This window comes from Dreissena polymorpha, chromosome 10 (genome assembly GCF_020536995.1).
Source record: "Dreissena polymorpha isolate Duluth1 chromosome 10, UMN_Dpol_1.0, whole genome shotgun sequence".
In the NCBI taxonomy this organism is placed as follows: domain Eukaryota; kingdom Metazoa; phylum Mollusca; class Bivalvia; order Myida; family Dreissenidae; genus Dreissena; species Dreissena polymorpha.
The window spans coordinates 61361668-61381588 of record NC_068364.1 but is presented as its reverse complement, the minus strand read 5'-3'; the positions used below and the strand labels follow the sequence as shown (position 1 = coordinate 61381588).

General features: G+C 36.0%; 1 protein-coding gene across 1 annotated transcript in view; it reads right to left on the bottom strand.

Annotated features, from left to right (window-relative positions):
- LOC127847716 (insulin-like growth factor-binding protein complex acid labile subunit) overlaps nt 1–7125 on the bottom strand; it is a 37198-nt gene extending 30073 nt beyond the window's left edge. Inside the window, exon 1 of the mRNA XM_052379808.1 lies at nt 6400–7125. Coding sequence (XP_052235768.1) covers nt 6400–6805 — 406 coding nt within the window. The 5' untranslated portion in view covers nt 6806–7125. The remainder of the gene's footprint in view (nt 1–6399) is intronic.
- Between the last annotated feature and the right edge of the window lie 12796 nt (nt 7126–19921).

Here is a 19921-nt window from a genome sequence, read left to right as displayed (position 1 = left end):
AGCTTACAAGTGAAAAACACAACACAATAGTTTAACTTTTGTTTAATTGTATTTAATTATTTAGAAAAGTAAATTGCTAACTTTATTTCAAAGTCAGCGACCATCTAAAACGCATTTTTTTCAAGATATAAAGGGTCATAACTCCATTATTAACAGATGGTGTACAATGCCATTTGCATGCATCATCCTCTTATCCATATATATATACATACCAAGTTTCAATAAAATCCGCCACAGCACTTCTTAGGTATGGCTCCGGACACAAAAGTGCCGGACGGACGGAAGGACGGAAGGATGGACAACGCCAAAACAATATCCCTCCGCCTATGGCGGGAGATAACAAAATCAAGACATATAACAACAACAGACATATCACGTTTAAACTTAAAAATATGTCCCTCAATTTGGTTTATCTGAAAGAACTGAACATAAGTGTCACTATCTATGTAAAAGCCATACAGCACTAGTGTATGGATGAATCTTACTGAAAGTACTGAAGTACGCTCAATAGAACATTTGAGATAAAAATTGAACTAAAAATGAGCAAAAATAAACAAAACAATATAGCACAATAAAAACTGAACTAAAAATGTTATTTCACAGTAAGTCGATATAAACTAATCCGGCATGACCATATTATTTGGGTACCATAAACGCCTCCATAATTTTTAAACAACGCCCTTTGTCCACATAAATTATATCGACCCCTTCAGTTATATCACCATGTCAACATTATGTTGCTTGCAAGTCATCAAGATATATACCGTCATACAGTAAACAACACAGAAATAGTTAAATTAACTAGACGGCTAAAGTTAAAATATCGACAGAGATTTAGGCTCTTATGTCAACATGCGGGTTGTTTAAGTCTTGACAACTTATCTTATGTCGACAAATCAACATAATTTTAGGCGTCATGCTCTTGTGAAAATGACTTGACATTCTAGTTTTCGTCGACACGATGAGTTGTTTTTTACGCCATGACACCTTTTTCATATCATGCCGTCATAGAATGTTGACATCATCACAGTATCAGGGTGTACCATATACGTTTCCATAAGGTACACAAGTATTAGACTTTTTTTAAGTGATTTTGGTGACTTGACTTGTTAAAATAATTAAATTAAAAGCGAGAACCTTATCACAACACATACCAAGTGTATTATGTTTGTAAATAAGAGAGTGATAAATTCGAATGTTCTAGCGGTTATATTTTGCAATTACGAATTGTGTGTCTGTTTGTTCAAAAAAGTCTTCATGGTAAATGCATGAGTTGTCGTTTTCTGTATGTTTTACAGCGACCTATGTTTAGAATTTTGGATAAGTGAAAACATAAAAAAGTAATATATATTTGTGTCTAATTCATCCATGACATCATATTTCATATGACACGAGTGGTACACCTGTGAGTGTTAAGTTTGTTTAAAGGAAATATGTATATGTCATCGACGTAGTTGTTTTGTTACTTTCCAGTATTGTTTTGTTTTGTTACTTTCCAGTATTGCTCTCCTTCATGGAACAACGTAATAACTATTATCAAGACAATTCAATATACGAATATAGAAGCACAAGGAGTGACATTAGTTTTAATACATAGGCGTCTTTTTACTTATGTATATTTTTGTATTGCTTTGCTATGGTTATAATTAAGGATTTGCTTTTAGACATATTTAATAATCATCTGAACTTAATAACGTGACTGTTCACTTAAACTATAAGATACCGTTCATGTCATGAAGAGTGACAACTGTGTCTTCAAGGTATATGATTTAGTATTATAGTATAGGTTATAGTATCTTAATATATCAAACGGTAACACTATGGCTACTATAGCAAATTATGACACTTGAGTGGTGAGTGTTACTTCGGACACAGTCGTAACCATATATAACTTCATGACACAGAAATATTTACATGTCGACTCTTCTTTTCATTGAATTTGTTTTTGGTCTTTTGTAAGATGATTAAATCCCATGTCAGATAGTCATTAACAAATCACTTTAGTAAACAATTATACACTAAATAAAAGTGGAATTAACATGATCAATATGTATTGTGATGTGTAGATATTGTTTTTTACTCCTGATATTGTACAAGTTAACTTATCACAGTTGTTTAACTAAGGGATGGGGAGGGTGCGTTGATGTTTTGTATGATCAACTTCAAACTTTTAGACAAAACACTACAACTGAGATGATAAAGTTAAAATTGAATCACAGAAAACTTATATGTTATAGGTATTTATAGTTATTATGTTATTATCTATATATAAGAAAATTATCTGTACAAAAAACATATTGACTTATCATTAGATTTGCCAATCTCGAACTTAATTATATATATGGAGGTATACATCAGGTGTATGGAATTGCTAAGCCGTCCGTACCATGCGGGCAGAACTTGGCACAACTAGAAACAAACACAAGCGAACTGTGATCTATTTAGCAGACGCACATGAATGCAAACGAAGTCTCTATGAAGATCGTTTATCTCACGTTGAAATCGTAGATTACTATCTTTATTATCACATTTCTGACTCTAATGAAGGAAGCCATTCATAAGCTAGAGAAACGTTTTAGTGCACGCATAGTGATCACCAGTTAAACAGATTATATTATTTTGTTGTTGTTGTTTTTATATCATATAATCGTGACCTCAGGAATGCACACAAATTTAAAGTAAAACATTTAAAAAAAGAACAGCATAATTTGCGTACCTACCTCAAGACTTAAAACAATGTATATTTTTTCTAACTGCGAGTCAGACGAAATGCCAATTCATGTCGATACCAATCTTAAGAAAGCCCTTTTATGGCATTGTCCATGAAACATATCATACTGCGGTCCCCTTAAATAAATATTCAGATATGTCAAAGAATAACGCACACGTTTGTTGAATTTGATTTTATATTTCATTTGCTGTTGTTGTTGTGTAGTTGTTTTGTTGTTGTTGTTTTTTTCAATAAAAATGCTAAGAACTATAATGATTTAAATTATAATTGACGGGTATCTTCAAGAAAATTGGTCGAATCTTCACAACGACGCTTGCATAAGAACCGCGTCATGCTTATAATTTATATATCTTATTGCGCATGCCGCATTCGCGCAGTCTGATTTCATGACACATGCCGCATTCGCGCAGTCTGATCTCATGGCGCATGCCGCATTCGCGCAGCCTGATCTCATGGCGCATGCCGCATTCGCGCAGTGTGATCTCATGGCGCATGCCGCATTCGCGCAGTCTGATTTCATAGCGCATGCCGCATTTGCGCAGTCTGATCTCATGGCGCTTGCCGCATTCACACAGTCTGATCTCATAGCCCATGCCGCATTCACACAGTCTGATCTCATGGCGCATGCCGCATTCGCGTAGTCTGATCTCATGGCGCATGCCGCATTCACACAGTCTAATCTCACAGCGCATGCCGCATTCACACAGTCTGATCTCATATCGCATGCCGCATTCACACAGTCTGATATCATGGCGCATGCCGCATTCACACAGTCTGATCTCATAGCGCATGCCGCATTCGCGCAGTGTAATCTCATAGCGCATGCAGTTTTCAAACAGTCTGATCTCATGGCGCATGCCGCATTTGCGCAGTCTGATCTTATGGCGCATGCCGCATTCGCGCAGTCTGATCTCATGGCGCATGCCGCATTCGCGCAGTCTGATCTCATGGCGCATGCCGCATTCGCGCAGTCTGATCTTATGGCGCATGCCGCATTAGCGCAGTCTGAGATCATGGCGCATGCCGCATTCTTACAGTCTGATCTCATGGCGCATGCCGCATTCGCGCACTCTGATCTCATGGCGCAATGTGCACTCGCGCAGTCTGATCTCATGGCGCATGCCGCATTCGTGTAGTCTGATCTCATGGCGCATGCCGCATTCGCGCAGTCTGATCTCATGGCGCAAGGTGAATTCATAAGTCTGGTTTAATGGCACATGCCGCATTCGCGCAGTCTGATCTCATGGCGCATGCCGCATTCGCGCAGTCTGATTTCATGGTGCATGCCGCATTCGCACAGTCTGATCTCATGGCGCATGCCGCATTCACACAGTCTGGTCTCATGGCGCATGCCGCATTCGCACAGTCTGATCTCATGGCGCATGCCGCATTCGCGCAGTCTGATCTGATGAGGCATGCGTCATTCACACAGTCTGATCTCATGGCGCATGCCATGAGATCATGCCGCATTCGCGTAGTCTGATCAGGAGCAACTAAGAACACGAAACCTTGCTCGACTTTATAAATGTTAATGTAGCTCCTGACCAGACTGTGAATATGCGCAGGCTGTTTTGGAGCTTTGCTCGCCGCGTTCAGCATCCGACCAGTAATAGCATGACTCGGCTCAAAGTGGTTTGTGTTTACACACTTATATTGAAATATAAAGAAAAGTAATTTTACAAAAACTATGCACGTGATCAAGAACCATGGTCAATATTGTATGTTCAAAAATAAACATTTGTTTTTATTTTTCTTTCAAATATATGACTAGATGCGTTAGTTATGTTAAAGACTCGATAATTCACCACTACCTTTGAGCTGCTACACTTTAAGTGCACTTTGAAGTTTGTTTATAGCACATGTTTCAGCTTCAACTCGCTCGGAATCGCATTTCAAACAGCACATGTTAGTTTTTTCTCGACCGTTAATGATTAGATTAGTAATCATGCGAGCTGGAGGGTATTTACAAATCATGGTATTTATAAATTATGCATGATGGTAAACAAAATCTAGACAATTTCTTTGAGATGCTGGCGTAGAACTAAGCGGGTTAGGCGCCACAAAGCATGGCTATGCACAGCTTATGTCAGTGCGTGTTACTTCATGTCAGTGTTATGAGTCTAATGGATTATGGCATTAGTTTTCGACTATATATCGTATAAAAGAGAAGCAAACATTCCCATTTACATTCACATTTACAGTTCATTCATATTTAAGGATGTAAGATCGTTTCCACTTTACAGTTCCTATTGTTACGTAAAAGCAATTAAAAGCTCAATACTACTTGTCGCGTAATTGTTCAAATTTTATATATGTTGATATGCTGATTGTATTATTTAATGGCTCCCAATATTAACAAAAATATGCTTTGAAAGATAGAAATAACTTTCATAAACGATTGTAAAATTGTTGGTGGATCAATAATTTATCAAAAGTGGGAGCCGATAAAAATCTTTTTATTTTAAAAAGTCAATGTTCATAAACAAACCATTTATTATCTCTAGCTATTAAATGAGTAATGAATTGTATTGTTTATATGTTTAATATTTGTTTAAAAACGCATAAATAGATACATACTTTTTGTGAGTGTTATGATAATGAAGCTCTTCTTAATGGCGGTAGCAAAAATTCAATTAACGACGACATTTTATTCCTTTATCCATATTTTATGTTATATATGTGTTCAATATAATACAATTTAATATATGTTTGTTAATTCATAAAAAATTTAAGTGTAAGATTCAGTACGTATGTGTTTTATATGCATTCTTCTATATCCCTGGTGTTTTGTTACAAAATATTTGGTCAACAAGAATACTATAGTGAAATGTAGGTATTAAGCACAGGTTAAACTAGTTTATTAAAAGCCACATAACGCGAAACTTTGGTTATTATATACTACATTATTATACAGTCACGAAAGGCCAGTTGTAAAACATTTACTGTTAATCGACTTGACACGGAGAATATTTTCTTGGTAATTTGTGTGAACATACAAGATTGTCAAATAAGCCTTGTATTAATCGAGTTTTTAATATAACTCACTTAACAGAAAAAAGAGAAGCTTAATTCTGATTAGGAACGAACAAATAAATAAATTCTTCAAATGTTCCTGTATGAATGTAAAAGATGTCATCTTAGCATTAAGGCATTGCGCAATATTAATGTCCAGTTGCCTTTGTCCTAATTGAAAGGTCAACAACGGATTGGATTTTTTTTCGGAAAAAAATATGAAATATTTTATATCAAACACAGCTATTCGAGTTATTTTAGTTAGAACGTCTTGTTATGCATATAAGTATAACATTAATCAATAAAATATTCAATAAATGTCTCGTGCTAGAACAACAAACATCGAACATATAACTTTAACAATCACCTGAGTTCCGATATAAATAAAACATGTAAAATATGACAAGTTTATAATAAATGACAATAATAAAAAATATATTCATGTATTAAACGCATTTACTAGTATGTATACGCATTAAATGTATTTTATATATTGTATTTAGTTGCAATGTCAAATGTTCTGTTTAATTTGAAAAAATATCGTGTCTACTGCATATATGCAAATATCAGTAAAGTATACAATTAGTTCTCATTTAAATTTATTCTGATTATCGAAAAACTATGGCAGGACGGCTAGCAAAAACAAGATGTCTTACTTTTAGGCAGTGGTCTCGGAACCTTGTTCAGACCCATACACACAATGTCGCGTCCCTGGAGCTCAGCGGGATCTTTCTGCCAAGTTGGGGCCACGGTCCCCTTAAACGTGTGCTCGAGACCCTCCATTTCGCCTAGGGACCTCCAGCGCTCCGCCATGTCGCGGTAACCGAGATGGGTCAGTGCAATGCAGCGGCATTGAGCCGGGCAGTCGGATTCCTCTGCCGACGCCGGTGATTCTGGCGGCACTGCTCCATCTGTCCCCAGCTCCCCGTGGAGTCCCGCCGTGTGTCGCCGAACGTGGCCGCCCTCGTTACGGTAATATTCATAACAGCTGACCACCGAACAAACACACAAAACGCGCAATAACTGTAACATTACCATCGCTTTCGGTTTTGAGAAATGCATTTAAAACGTGTAAGTCATATAAAATCCATGCCAGAATAAAGTCTATATCTGGAGCCTTGTCAATTAGTAGAAAATTTATCAAAATACAAAGTTAGCACTCAACTTTTGCTTAAACTATAGTTATGATCGGAGGGAGCTACACACTGATTTCATAGAGTCGATGTTAAGGATCTAAAGGCATCTGATGCCGGCGAAAAAAAACACTCCAACAACGCATTACCACATTTTCCCACCATCATTTGAATGAACAAAGAAGCACAGAGATCGCATGCGGATAGAAAGAGCGCTACCTTTAAAATCTCTCTGATAACCCGAGTCAGTCTCTGAAGCCCCCAAATCATCCGCATCTACCGCAACTCAACCGAACACGCAGTACATCATTGCGCGCAGCACGGGACGTCCTCGGGGGATGGATCGTTTATCACAGGATAATGTACAGCGATTTGTAAACGTAATTTTTGGGGAAAGACAGAGACACTGTTAAGTTATGGTAAATCGCAGCGAGATGGATGAACTTGAGACGATAATAAAGCATTTAAGAAGTTCATCAGGTGTTCCAATTGTTTTATATTCATAATCGAGTTGTCACCTCAGACATAACATTAATATTTCACAAACATTTCGGTCAGGTAAAAATTAAATGTGCCAATTTTTCATTATATATATCCGTCCATCTTTCCGTCTAAACGAATTTGAGTTATGTATTAATTCCCATTTTCTAGATTAACTAGGTCAAAAATACCCTTGACACAACCACCTTTTACATTATTAATTAACAAATTGCAAGTATATATTCTTATTGCATAGCCCGATTACTTTTCTTTTAATCATACCTAGCATATCTATCAGGTTTTCGGTTACCGATTTTCAGCTTATATATATATATATATATATATATATATATATATATATATATATACAATAGATTTTATGTAAATCATAGTTGATGTAACTTATTTGTACATAAACATTCGTTTCGCAAGACTACGAGATTTAACAGGTATACTATCATTTATTCTTAATGGCACGAAATACTAAGAACATAAATGTCGTGTCATACGGCGTGATGATGGTATTTACTATGTGGTTCAAATCAAATATTTTATTAGTGGTTTCTCTGCTCCCACATTACGCAGATGTACGTGTTTTCAGTACCACAGAAACAGTCTTAGCTAACTTCGTGTCATTCGATTCATTTTGTTTAGTTTCATACGGTTTTGTGTGCTGTAGTTGTTATTAGATCACAACGCATTGTGCATGTTTAATTGAACATTTTGAAAATTCAAAGGTACACTAACTGCTTTGACATCTGAGACAATTTACTGAGCATCTATGTACTTCAAATAATTGTTTATAAGCCAATTAATACCGCTTATTCAGGCTCTAATTATCATATTTTAAAAACAACATTATCATGTTTTAAAATAGTATTTAAAAAAGAGTACGCAGCCAAAAACAATGATTTATGGTAATACCTATGATATGTATTTTCCGAGGAAGATTCCTCACGTCCCTGACTGATTATTGAACGTCTCACATTGCGTGCAAATTATTGACCAGTTCTTAACCAGTAATTATTAAACAGCTCTTCACCAGTAATTATTAAACAGCTGTTCACCAGTAATTATTGAACAGTTCTTAACCAGTAATTATGGAACAGTTCTTAACCAGTAATTATGGAACAGTTCTTAACCAGTACTTACTGAACAGTTCTTAACCAGTAATTTTTTAACAGTTCTTAACCAGTAATTATTGAACAGTTCTTAACCAGTAGTTACGGAACAGTTCTTAACCAGTAATTATGGAACACTTCTTAACCAGTAATAATTGAACAGTTCTTAACCAGTTATTACTGAACAGTTCTTAACCAGTTATTATTGAATATTTCTTCACCAGTAATTATGGAACAGTTCTTAACCATTATTGAGTAAATTCTTGGACTCAGAGCCGAATTTTTTACCTTGGAATTTTCGAAGATATCACATCTTCTTCATCAGCTGATCACTGGCTAACTGACGTCACAGTCACATGACCGGTGAAGGGTCACGTGACATGAGGAGACTGTCATAAACCCGGGGTAGCTCGAGTCCCTCGTCCCTGTTAAGTGATGGCCGCCGCTGTTTAATCTCAATTGCTTCTTTCACCTTGCGTTTCCATAGATGTTCTTCGGAGGTGAGTACTTTAGTTTTGTTAGGGTCGATCTTGTGACCTGTTTGTTTACAATGTTCATATATGGCAGAAGAAGTTCGTGTAAGGTGTTCTTTCAATCTAGTGTCTAATTGTCTCGCTGTTTCACCTACATAGTCATTTTTACAGTCCTCACATTGGACATGATAGATCACACCACATTTCTTCATTTTATCTGTTTTGTCTTTAACTTTGGTGAGGTTCTGTCTGATGGAATTGAAAGGTTTGTGGAAGATGTTGGCTCCATGTTTTTTGAATACTCTAGCCAAAACTTCTGAGGTGCCCCTGATATAAGGTATTCCTGCAGTCGGTCTCTTTTGTGTTCCCTTATCTTTGTCTAGTGTTTTCTCTTTCTTTTTGGGTAGTCTGAATATCCAATCCGGGTATCCGTTGGTTCTTAAAGCGGATTTCACATGTTCGATTTCGTCTTTCTGGTCTTTTTCTTTTGTTATTAGGGTTTTGGCTCTGTGTAGTAGGGTACGTACAACTGATCGTTTGTGTTCAAGGTGGTGGTTGGACTGAAAGTTCAGATACTGGTCGGTGTGCGTCGGTTTCCTGTAAACCGTGGTTTTCGTCGACCCATCGTCTGCCACGTGAACACATGTGTCCAGGAACGGAATACGGCCTTCTTCCTCCTCCTCTGAAGTGAACTTGATATGTTCGTCTATTGAGTTGATGTGGTCCGTGAATTCTTGGATGTTGTATTCATGGATTTTAGTCATGTCACGTGACCCTTCACCGGTCATGTGACTGTGACGTCAGTTAGCCAGTGATCAGCTGATGAAGAAGATGTGATATCTTCGAAAATTCCAAGGTAAAAAATTCGGCTCTGAGTCCAAGAATTTACTCAATAATGCATCAACCAGAGCAGAGAAACCTCCACGAGCGAGTTCTTAACCAGTAATTATTGAACAGTTCTTAACCAGTAATTACTGAACAGTTCTAAACCAGTAATTATGGAACAGTTCTTAACCAGTAATTATGGAACAGTTCTGAACCAGTAGTTACTGATCAGTTCTTAACCAGTTATTATGGTAATTAACCGAATTCAGACGTATTCAATAATGTATTCTTAAATGTAATGATATCGGCATAAACTGCAAGAACAACTGTCTTTTCCTGAATCCTGATATGACATACTCTAAGAAGACTTTGGTCTTATATGGGTCATGGCCTTCTATGTCTTGTACTTTTAATAGAAGCTTTAATGAAAATTACAGACGATATGACGTGTCTACAACTGCATTTAAAAAGGCTTGATTTCTAAAAATACCTGTTTAGCTGTCTATTGGAGATTCATAAACAAATGATTCTTATAATTTTCGTTTATGTTTGGTCTCTGGCGCATACATTTACACCTACAACACGTTCAACAAATTACCGCCATAGAATTGTAAAAAGTTGAGGCTTAATTGATCCTTCCGGTGCTCAAGCAATATGCCATGTATAATAAATTTGCACGATGTTCCGTAAGCAGGATGTGCGCCAGTAAATTTTCGTTTGTTTGTATAGACGATAAAGCGCAGATTCGTGAGAAAACAGTTAACATTTGCTGCCGTTAAAAGGAATAGTGTATTCCACGACGAAAGAAATTATACGCACAGCTAAAAATCGGCTTGTTCACATTATCATTATTCATTTCGGCATTGGGTTAAAATACTGTCAATTTCACTCATGTCTTTCATGACAGCCATCACAATGGACGCGTGTTCAACATGGTGGTCGTCGGGGAATGTGTCTCAAATGTATGTGATAATAACGTATACGAAAATGAACGTGTTGGCAGTTTTCGCATTGTTTTTGCCAGTGTCTGAAATGTTATACAGTTGTGCAAGTGATGAACAGGACGGCATTTCGATGTGGGAAAATTGTCGAAATTCAGATGCATTGGGAAAAAAAAGCATTCGAACCGAGTTCGTTTTGTCATATATAAACGGGTCATTATATGACAAATTACCATCCTAACTTCCCAAAATTCATATAAAAGGTATTTTAATCGATTCTGGTAGGGTAGGGTGTCCTTTATAACATATCAAAAGATTACCAATATCGGACCACCGGAAACTGTTGTTTTGTTTTAAGATGGCATTCAGGATGGCCGCCAAAACGTATTAATGATTATTTTTGTGTCTATACCTAGGTTTCAGGGGTCAAAGAACACAATAAGATTATAAAAAATTATGTTATCCTATAGCGTAACAGAGAAATCCAACATGGTGTCAAAATTACCGCTAATACAATGACCGCAAGTGAATTACTATTGATTCAAACGTGTTATCATTATTTCGTAATTTTATTATAAATATTTTTTATGTTTTGTTTTTAAAGATCAATTCCCAGTAAAACTTTGTATACAAATATTATTTAAGTGTCTATACTTAGGGCTCGGGGGTCAAATAACATATTTAGATGATATAAATTATAGTGCTTTATAGCGTAACAGAGAAATGCAACATGGTGTTAAACTGATCGCTAACACAATGGCCGCAAGAGCATAACTATTGACTCAAACGTGTTTTTGGTTTTTCGTGATTTTTTATAAATAGTTTTTAATGTTTTGTTTTAAATATTAATCCCTAGTAAAACCTTGTATATTTTTTCATATATTGAAGCTCTTGCATCATAAACACCACAAAGAGACCTGAAAGGCCCAAAGTCGCTCACCTGAGATTCAAACGAAATGACCTATTCTGTGCAACCCAGGATGTCATGAGAACAAATGTCCTAACCAACTTTCATGACTAGGGAACACCCTGGCAGCCACGTTTTTCAACAGACCAGAACCATTTTCATACACAACCAAGATAACATTTAAACAAATATTCTGACAAAGTTTCATTAAGATTCATGAAGCCATGTAAGGAAACATTCCGCGGCCCCTGGTGGCCATGTTTTTCAACCAACTGGAACCATTTTCAAACTTGTCCAATACTAGTATATCATTGGGACAAATCGTCTGACCAAGTTTCATGATGATCGGACTATAAACGTGGCTTCGAGAGTGTTAAAAAGGTTTTACTATAGCCATATAAGGAAAAATACCACGCCCCTTGGCGGCCATGTTTTTTCACCAACAGGAATCATTTCCGAATTCATCCAAGATATCAATGGGACAAATCGTCTGACCAAGTTTCATGATGATCGGACAATACATGTGACCTCTATAGTGTTAATAAGGTTTTACTAAAGCCATATATAGCCATATTAAGAAAATTGCCCCGCCCCCTGGTGGCCATGTTTTTAAAGCAACCGAAACCGTTTTCGAACTCATCCAAGATATCATTAGGACAAATCTTCCGACTAAGTTTCATAAAGATCGCAAAATAAATGTGGCCTATAGAGTGTTTACAAGTTTTCACTACAGCCATATACGGAAAAATGCCCCGCCCCCTGGCGGCCATGTTTTTCAACCAACCGTCATCATTATTATTAGGATGAATCTTCTGACCAAGTTTAATGAAGATCTGACAATCAATGTGGCCTCTAGAGTGTTAACAAACTTTCACTATAGCCATATAAAGCCATATAAGGAAAAATGCCCAGCCCACTGGCGGCCATGTTTTTCAAGCAAACGTAACCATTTTCGAACTCATGCAAGATATCATTAAGACCAATCTTCCGACCTAATTTCATGAAGATTGGGCAATAAATGTGGCCTCTCGAATGTTAACAAGGCTAATGTTGACGCCGCACGACGGACGACGCACGACGGACAAAAGGCGATCACAAAAGCTTTTAAGGATGTGTTAACTGTACCAGTATATGGACCCATTCTGAGTACATTGTAACATTTTAAATCAGAGCTTTAAACTAAGTAATTATTGTCTCTATTTCCATTAATGATTTAATAATGAGTGTGAACACATCCAGACAAGATTTTTGTCCAATATGCAAGGAGGAGATTGGTATTTACATGAACAACTGGGGTGCTATTCAGTGGAAGGGAGTGAGTATAATTGAGACTGGCACTAAAAAACATTAAAGCGAGATTATACAATTTGTCAAATATTTATGAATTTATATAAAATGTGTAAAAAAAAACTTATTAAACATATATTTCAATATAAATTAAAATAAAAGTTAAGAAGAACATCTGGGGATGGATTGTTTATCACAGGATAATGTACAGCGATTTAGTAAACTTAACTTTTGGGGAAGGACAGAGACACTGTTAAGGTATGGTAAATCGCAGCGAGATGGATGAACTTGAGACGATAATAAAGCATTTAAGATCGAAGTTCATCAGGTGTTACAATTGTTTTATATCCATAATCGAGTTGTCACCTCTTAAATAACATTAATATTTCACAAACAATTATGTTAGCTAAAAATAAATGTGCCAATTTTTCATCTGGCGGTTTCCTCAATTATTTATTCGATGTTTTGTTTGTATTTCCATATATCCGTCCATCTACAAGTCTAAACGAATTTTAGTTATATATTAATTCCCCTTTTCTAGTTGAACTAGGAAAAAATACCATTGGCACAACCACCTTTTACATTATTAATTAACAAATTGCAAGTAAATATTTTAATTGCATAGCCCAATTACCTTTTATTTAATCATACCTCACACGAATACCAGGTATCGGTTACCGATATTCAGCTTATATATAATATATACAATACATTTGTATGTAAATCATGGTTGATGTCACTTATTTGTACATAAACATACGTTTTGCCAGACTATGAGATTTAAAACGTATACTATTTTTTATTCTAAATGGCACGACATGCAAAGAACATAAATGTCGTGTCATCCGGCGTGATGATGGTATTTACTGTGTGGTTCAAAACAATTATTTTATTAGTGGTTTCTCTGTTCCCACATTACGCAGATGTTCGCGGTGTTTTCAGTACAACAGAAGCAGTCCCAGCTAACTTCATTATATTCGATTCACTTTGTTTAGTTTCATTCGGTTTTGTGTGCTGTATTTGTTATTGGTTAACAAAGCATTGTGCATGTCTAATTGAACATTCTGAAAATTCAAAGGTACACTTACTGCTTTGACATCTGAGCCTATTTACTGAGCATCTATCAAATTCAAATAATTGTTTATAAGCCAATAAATAAAGACTTATTCAGGCTCTAATTATCGTATTTTAAAAACACCATTATCAGGTTATTAAATAGTGTTTAAAATATGGTCCACTTTGCTAAAGTAAATCATGTTCACATTAATCACATTTTCAAAACAAAATAGACGAATCTACAAGAGATCGAGAAGTCAAGTTTGAGTTATAAATTATATACAATTAATTATAATATATATATATATATATATTATGGGGGATGGGGATTTCATAGTATGTATGCCTCGTTCTGCACCGTAGCTAGGCGCACACGCCGAAGTGTCAAATGGGAATATGTATGTCTGTTTGTATATCTGTGTATCTGGTTGTTCACACACCTTTTTCCCTATATATATATATATATATATATATATATATATATATATATATATATATATATATATATATATACATATAAAGGTTTCTTTTCCTAAATACTTTATGTACATACATAGTTAAGTTTCTGTTGGTACTTGTATTATCTGATTGCATTAATTCAATAAATTTTATAATGTTTTGTCTTTTCCAGTAATATTTATTTATATACAATATCCTATTATCACCATATAAGGGACATTCTAATAAAAATGATTTTTACCCTCAAGAACATTACAATCTTGATATTTTCTATATTGAAAAGGTGTAGCTTCAGGTTTATGCCATATGCCTGATTCGATTTCTTAACTGAGATGAAACCCTTAATCTTCAAATATCAGATCTAAACTTATTTGCACTAACATCATTTAAGTAAGGTTGCAGTTCAAATTTACAAAAATGCCGGCAACTTATTGCTCGTGAATAATCATTAAGTTCTGACATCAAATTTTGGTTAAATGTATCATTTAACCAAGACTTTACCGAGGATAAAACACACTTTTCATCGCCTATACATTGAATAAGCCGCGCATATTGAAAGCCTAAGGTCTGCAACCGATTACAAACAGAATTTTCCCAATAATGTTTATTTGGTTTACTTTTTAAATTTCCACACATGTGGCTATACCGACATTTAAAATAATTATGATCTTCTAATTGAATAATTCTCAACCAATACGGTATTACATTAATGGCACTTTTAGTTATCAAGGATGTTCTTCCAACTTTCCCAAATACACAATTGTTCTGTGTTTGAATTGTCACGCCTAGTAGTTTGTTTGTTGTTTTGTAAAAATTGAAGTGAAATGTTATTCACAACCATTCATTTTATGACTTCCTTTGAATTGGTTGCATTTTATAAGTTTGTGAAAGGTAAGACGATGTATTTCCTATTTTATGTTCATCTTCTTATTTAAATTATGCTTACACTTTAAATGACTATATTCAAGCTTTTTGCTGCCTGTAGCGTGTTTTAAAGCACCGGAGGTAACTCGATAAAAAAAATATTAATTAATAAAATTAGTTTGCTGGTAAAATACAACCAAAGATGTTCACAAAAACTGGATCAATAAATCCATCAAAGATTAAAGAAACGCTTGACTTTGAGGCATTAGCTGTAGGACGTCGACAAAATCGTGCTATTTTGACCTCAGTATGGCCATTACTTTAATGAAGGTATTCCCAGGCATTACGAAGTAATCGAGCGGAAACGAAAAAAAAACGTCCAGGTAGTAATCTGAAAATAAAATAAGACATTGCATTGTAGCCTGGACATTTGAACGTCAAGAGTATGACCGCATATCAGGGTGCCGGATCACGTGACTTTATGGGGTTCACTAATGGATGTTAATGGATTCAACTAGTGCATAAAAGACAGTTTTTATGCGACGTATGGTTATTTGAAAAACATCATAATTAGTTTATTTAATAAGCCTGTGCTCTCGGCAAAATCTTCGATACATTCGACACTCATATATATACACGGTATAATTCTTCGAAACGTGCAATTTGGGCACCGATTTCAGACGTAATCAATAATGTGTTCTTAAATCTAATGATATCGGCATAAACTGCAAGAACAACTGTCTTGATCCTGAATCCTTATATGTCATACTCTAAGAAGACGTTGGTCTTATATGGGTCATGGTCTTCTATGTATAGTACCTTTAATAGAAGCTTTAATGAAAATTGTAGACGATATGGCGTGTCTACAACTGCATTTTTATATCAGATATTCAAAATTCTAACATATGGGAACTGGCTTCATTACTAAAAAATGCCCTTTTAGCTGTCTATTAGAGCTTCATAAACAAATGCTTCTTATAATTTTCGTTTATGTTTGGTCTCTTGCGCATACATTTACACCTACAACACGTTCAACAAATTACCGCCATAGGATTGTAAAAACGCGAACCTTAATTTATCCTTTCGGTGCTCAAGCAATATGCCATGTATAGTAAATTTGCACGCTGTTCCGTAAGCAGGATGCGCGCCAGTAAACTTTTTCTTGTTTGTATAGATAATTAAGCGCAGCTTGATGAGAAAAAAAAGTTAACATTTGCTGTCGTTGAAAGGAAAAGTGTAGTCCTCGACATAAGAAGTTATACGCACAGCTTAAAATCAGCTTGTACACATTATCATTATTCCTGTAGGCATTTGGTAAAAATACTGTCGATTTCACTCATGTCTTACATGACAGCCATCACAATGGACGCGTGTTCAACATGGTTGTCGTCGGGAAAGTTTCTAAAATTTCTATTATAACAGAAGAATGTATACGAAAATTAACGCGTTTGCGGTTTTAGTATTGTTGTTCTTTGCCAATGTCTGAAATGCGATACAGTTGGGAAAGTGCAGCGCAGGACGGCATTTTGATGTGGGAAAAATTGTCGACAAATTCAGATGCATTTGAAAAACAACGTAACCGGAAGAATTCGAAACGAGTTCGTTTTGTCAGATATAGTCGGGTCATTATGATGACAAAAATACCACCCAAACCCCCCAAAATTCATGCAAAAAGTATTTTAACTGATTCCGGTAGGGTAGGATGTCCTTTATAACATATCAAAAGTTTACCAAAATCGGACCACCGGATTGTTGGTTTTTTTCGATATAGCATTCAAGATGACCGCAAAAACGTTTTAATGATGATAACTGTGCGACTATTCTGTCAAATTTCGTTATCTTTGTGTCTATACTTCGGCCCCAGGGGTCAAAGAGCACATCGAGAACAAACATCGCAAATAATATTTAGATCATATATAACGAGCAAAAGTGTGAGAAATTACATGAAGCGTCCCAGAAACGTGCTTTCATTGAAACTGCTTCTAGATTTAACAAAAGTGATATTAAGTCTGAGGTTGTTTCCTTGGCAACTCGGTATCCAAGTATTGAGGATTTAAAGCTAGAGACAGCTATAGCATTCCTTCCGACTACTGGTAGTCTGCGGACACTACTGGAGACATTATTATATGGAAAAACACAAGAAGGAATGTTGCGGCAGTTGGTCATGCTATTATTCAAGCAGTTCGTCCACGAGCTGTCATTGAACCATTACAAGTGGGACTTGCGGTTCAAATCCATCATCTATATCGGTCTTAGTCCATTGTCGATACTCGGCACGAAATGGGATGTTGTTGTTCATAGCACCACAGCGTTAATTTGCGGCGATACAGATTTACTGATCTTGCTCTTGCATTACTCGAAAGGTACAGTAAGACCATCTACTTCCGCTCTTACATAAACAATCAAAGGAACACAAAATGTATACCGGTACTATTAATATTTTGAAAGAACTTTTAGGAGACGAAGTGTGCAATCAATTGCTCTTTGTTCATGCATACACAGGCTCCGATTCAAATGTATTGATTTTCGGCATCGTTGAAACAGTCAGTCTCTTGGAAATTAATAAAACCTGTTACAATCATGAAGTTATGCGCTAGTTCATTCCATCTTCCAAACAAGTTTTAAGAGGAAATATCAAATGTTGGAAAATGCTTGATGGTGGAACTGTTTGGTGATAAGATTCCTTAAAATCAATGCGTCATAAAGGTTTCACAAAGAAAGTGGCTACTGCCGAAACATTCGTCACTCCTGAGCGCCTTTCCCCAACATCGCATGCAACAGTATGGCATAGCCCACGCGTATATTATCAAAGCATGATGTGGATGGGAATGGAAAATAATACGAAACCCATTGAATGGGGGTGGAAACAGGAAAACGACCAATTAGTTCCATTCTTGACCCAAAGCAATGCTGCACCTGTCGAAACATTAAAAATCATAAATTGTAACTATTCTGTAAATCCTCTCCATGAAGCTGCAGACACTATGTACTCCCCTGCACTGCTGTATAGCGTCCTTGCCTTACTGAAAACTGCGACAAGCTACAATTTACAAGAGGTCTGTACTGAAGACGAGGAGGACGAAACGGACAGTCTCTCCGAGACAAATTGTACGGACGAAGGTGATTGTGTATCAGATGATAGTGGACAGCGGAATGTCATACATTGTATTTCATGATTTTTCAACTGCTTAGTGATATAAATTTAATCAAATTCTTCTTTGTCTCCAAAACTATGGCATTTGACTAAAAAATCATCACCTTTGAGCCAAACGTTATGTACTAGTAGTCCTTCCTATTTTGGCGGTGCCTATTTTTGGACGCCAGAATAATAGATTTCTGGGGAACAGTAAACTTACACTATGTCTGTTGATTTTAAGTGTTATTCGACCCCCAAAATCTAGGTATAGACACCAAACTCATCAATTTTAGTGGATAGTTAAGCAGTTACGATCATAAATATGTTTAGGCAACCATCTTAAAAAAACTTTCCAAGGTCCGATTTCGGTAAACTTTTGATGCCATTAAATACCTTTTCCCCTACCAGGAACAGTCAAAATACCTTTTGTTGCAATTGTTGGGGGTTCAAAGTGTATATTGACCTCACTAATAAATTAAAGTCTGTAGAATTTCTATGATGGTCTTATTGTAACATTGACCTAGAAGTGTTATATTGATCTTTGAGTAAGGGATACAGGTCATATGGGTTACACTTCAGCTCCACGTTGTTTACATTTTAGGGCTTTAATTTTTTTATTGTATGATGAATGACTAAAAAGCTATCTTCAAAACCATTAACTAGGCAATTTTTTTTCTCGTATTTTACCTTTTTAATATCACCTTGACCAACGAGTTCGTAACACAGGTCATGATTTGGTCATGACACCTTCACGTGCAATACATGTGTGGTTAGTTAATTATTCATTGAATTCTCACTTACCATTCCAAACCAGCAGTGTACTATGCCAAATTTTGATCTCCTACGTGTGAAATCGACCTTTGTTTCAGAGATGTTGAAATGAAATATTGTAGTTAGAATTGCATGATAAACAAGGCTATTGTCAAGCAATATGGTCCCCTACTGGCTCCACCATTGTCAGAAATTCCACCATAGCAACCACAATTTTTGACGTAGGAACAAAATTAAATGACGTGCATAATGTCCATATTGCCATCTATCCATGTTGCAAGTTTCATGAAAAAATATTAAGAACTTTAAAAGTTATCGCAGGATCCAGAAAAGTGTGACAGACAGACAGACTCACAAAGCGCAAACCATAAGTCCCCTCCGGTGAAACCGGTAGGGGACAAATAATGTCGTTACAAATCGGACATATTTGTTATGTCCAAATTTTACATCAATGTTAATTCAGTACGCAGTTCTTAAACATAACACGTCATCCCAATTAGGTGAACATTAGGTGCAGAAGAAAATACTGATTCTAACGGGGGTATAATAGCACGTTCACAATGTAATTAACTGGGTTGTGCGCCCATTATCTGGATAGAAATGGTTGCTAGAGATATGCCTTCTTTTCTACGATTAATTATCATAAAAGATGTTTTGACTAGGGTGCTTAGCTCTTAATGAAACTTCTCTGGACTTGTCAGTAATGTTTTTTAAATAACCTAACC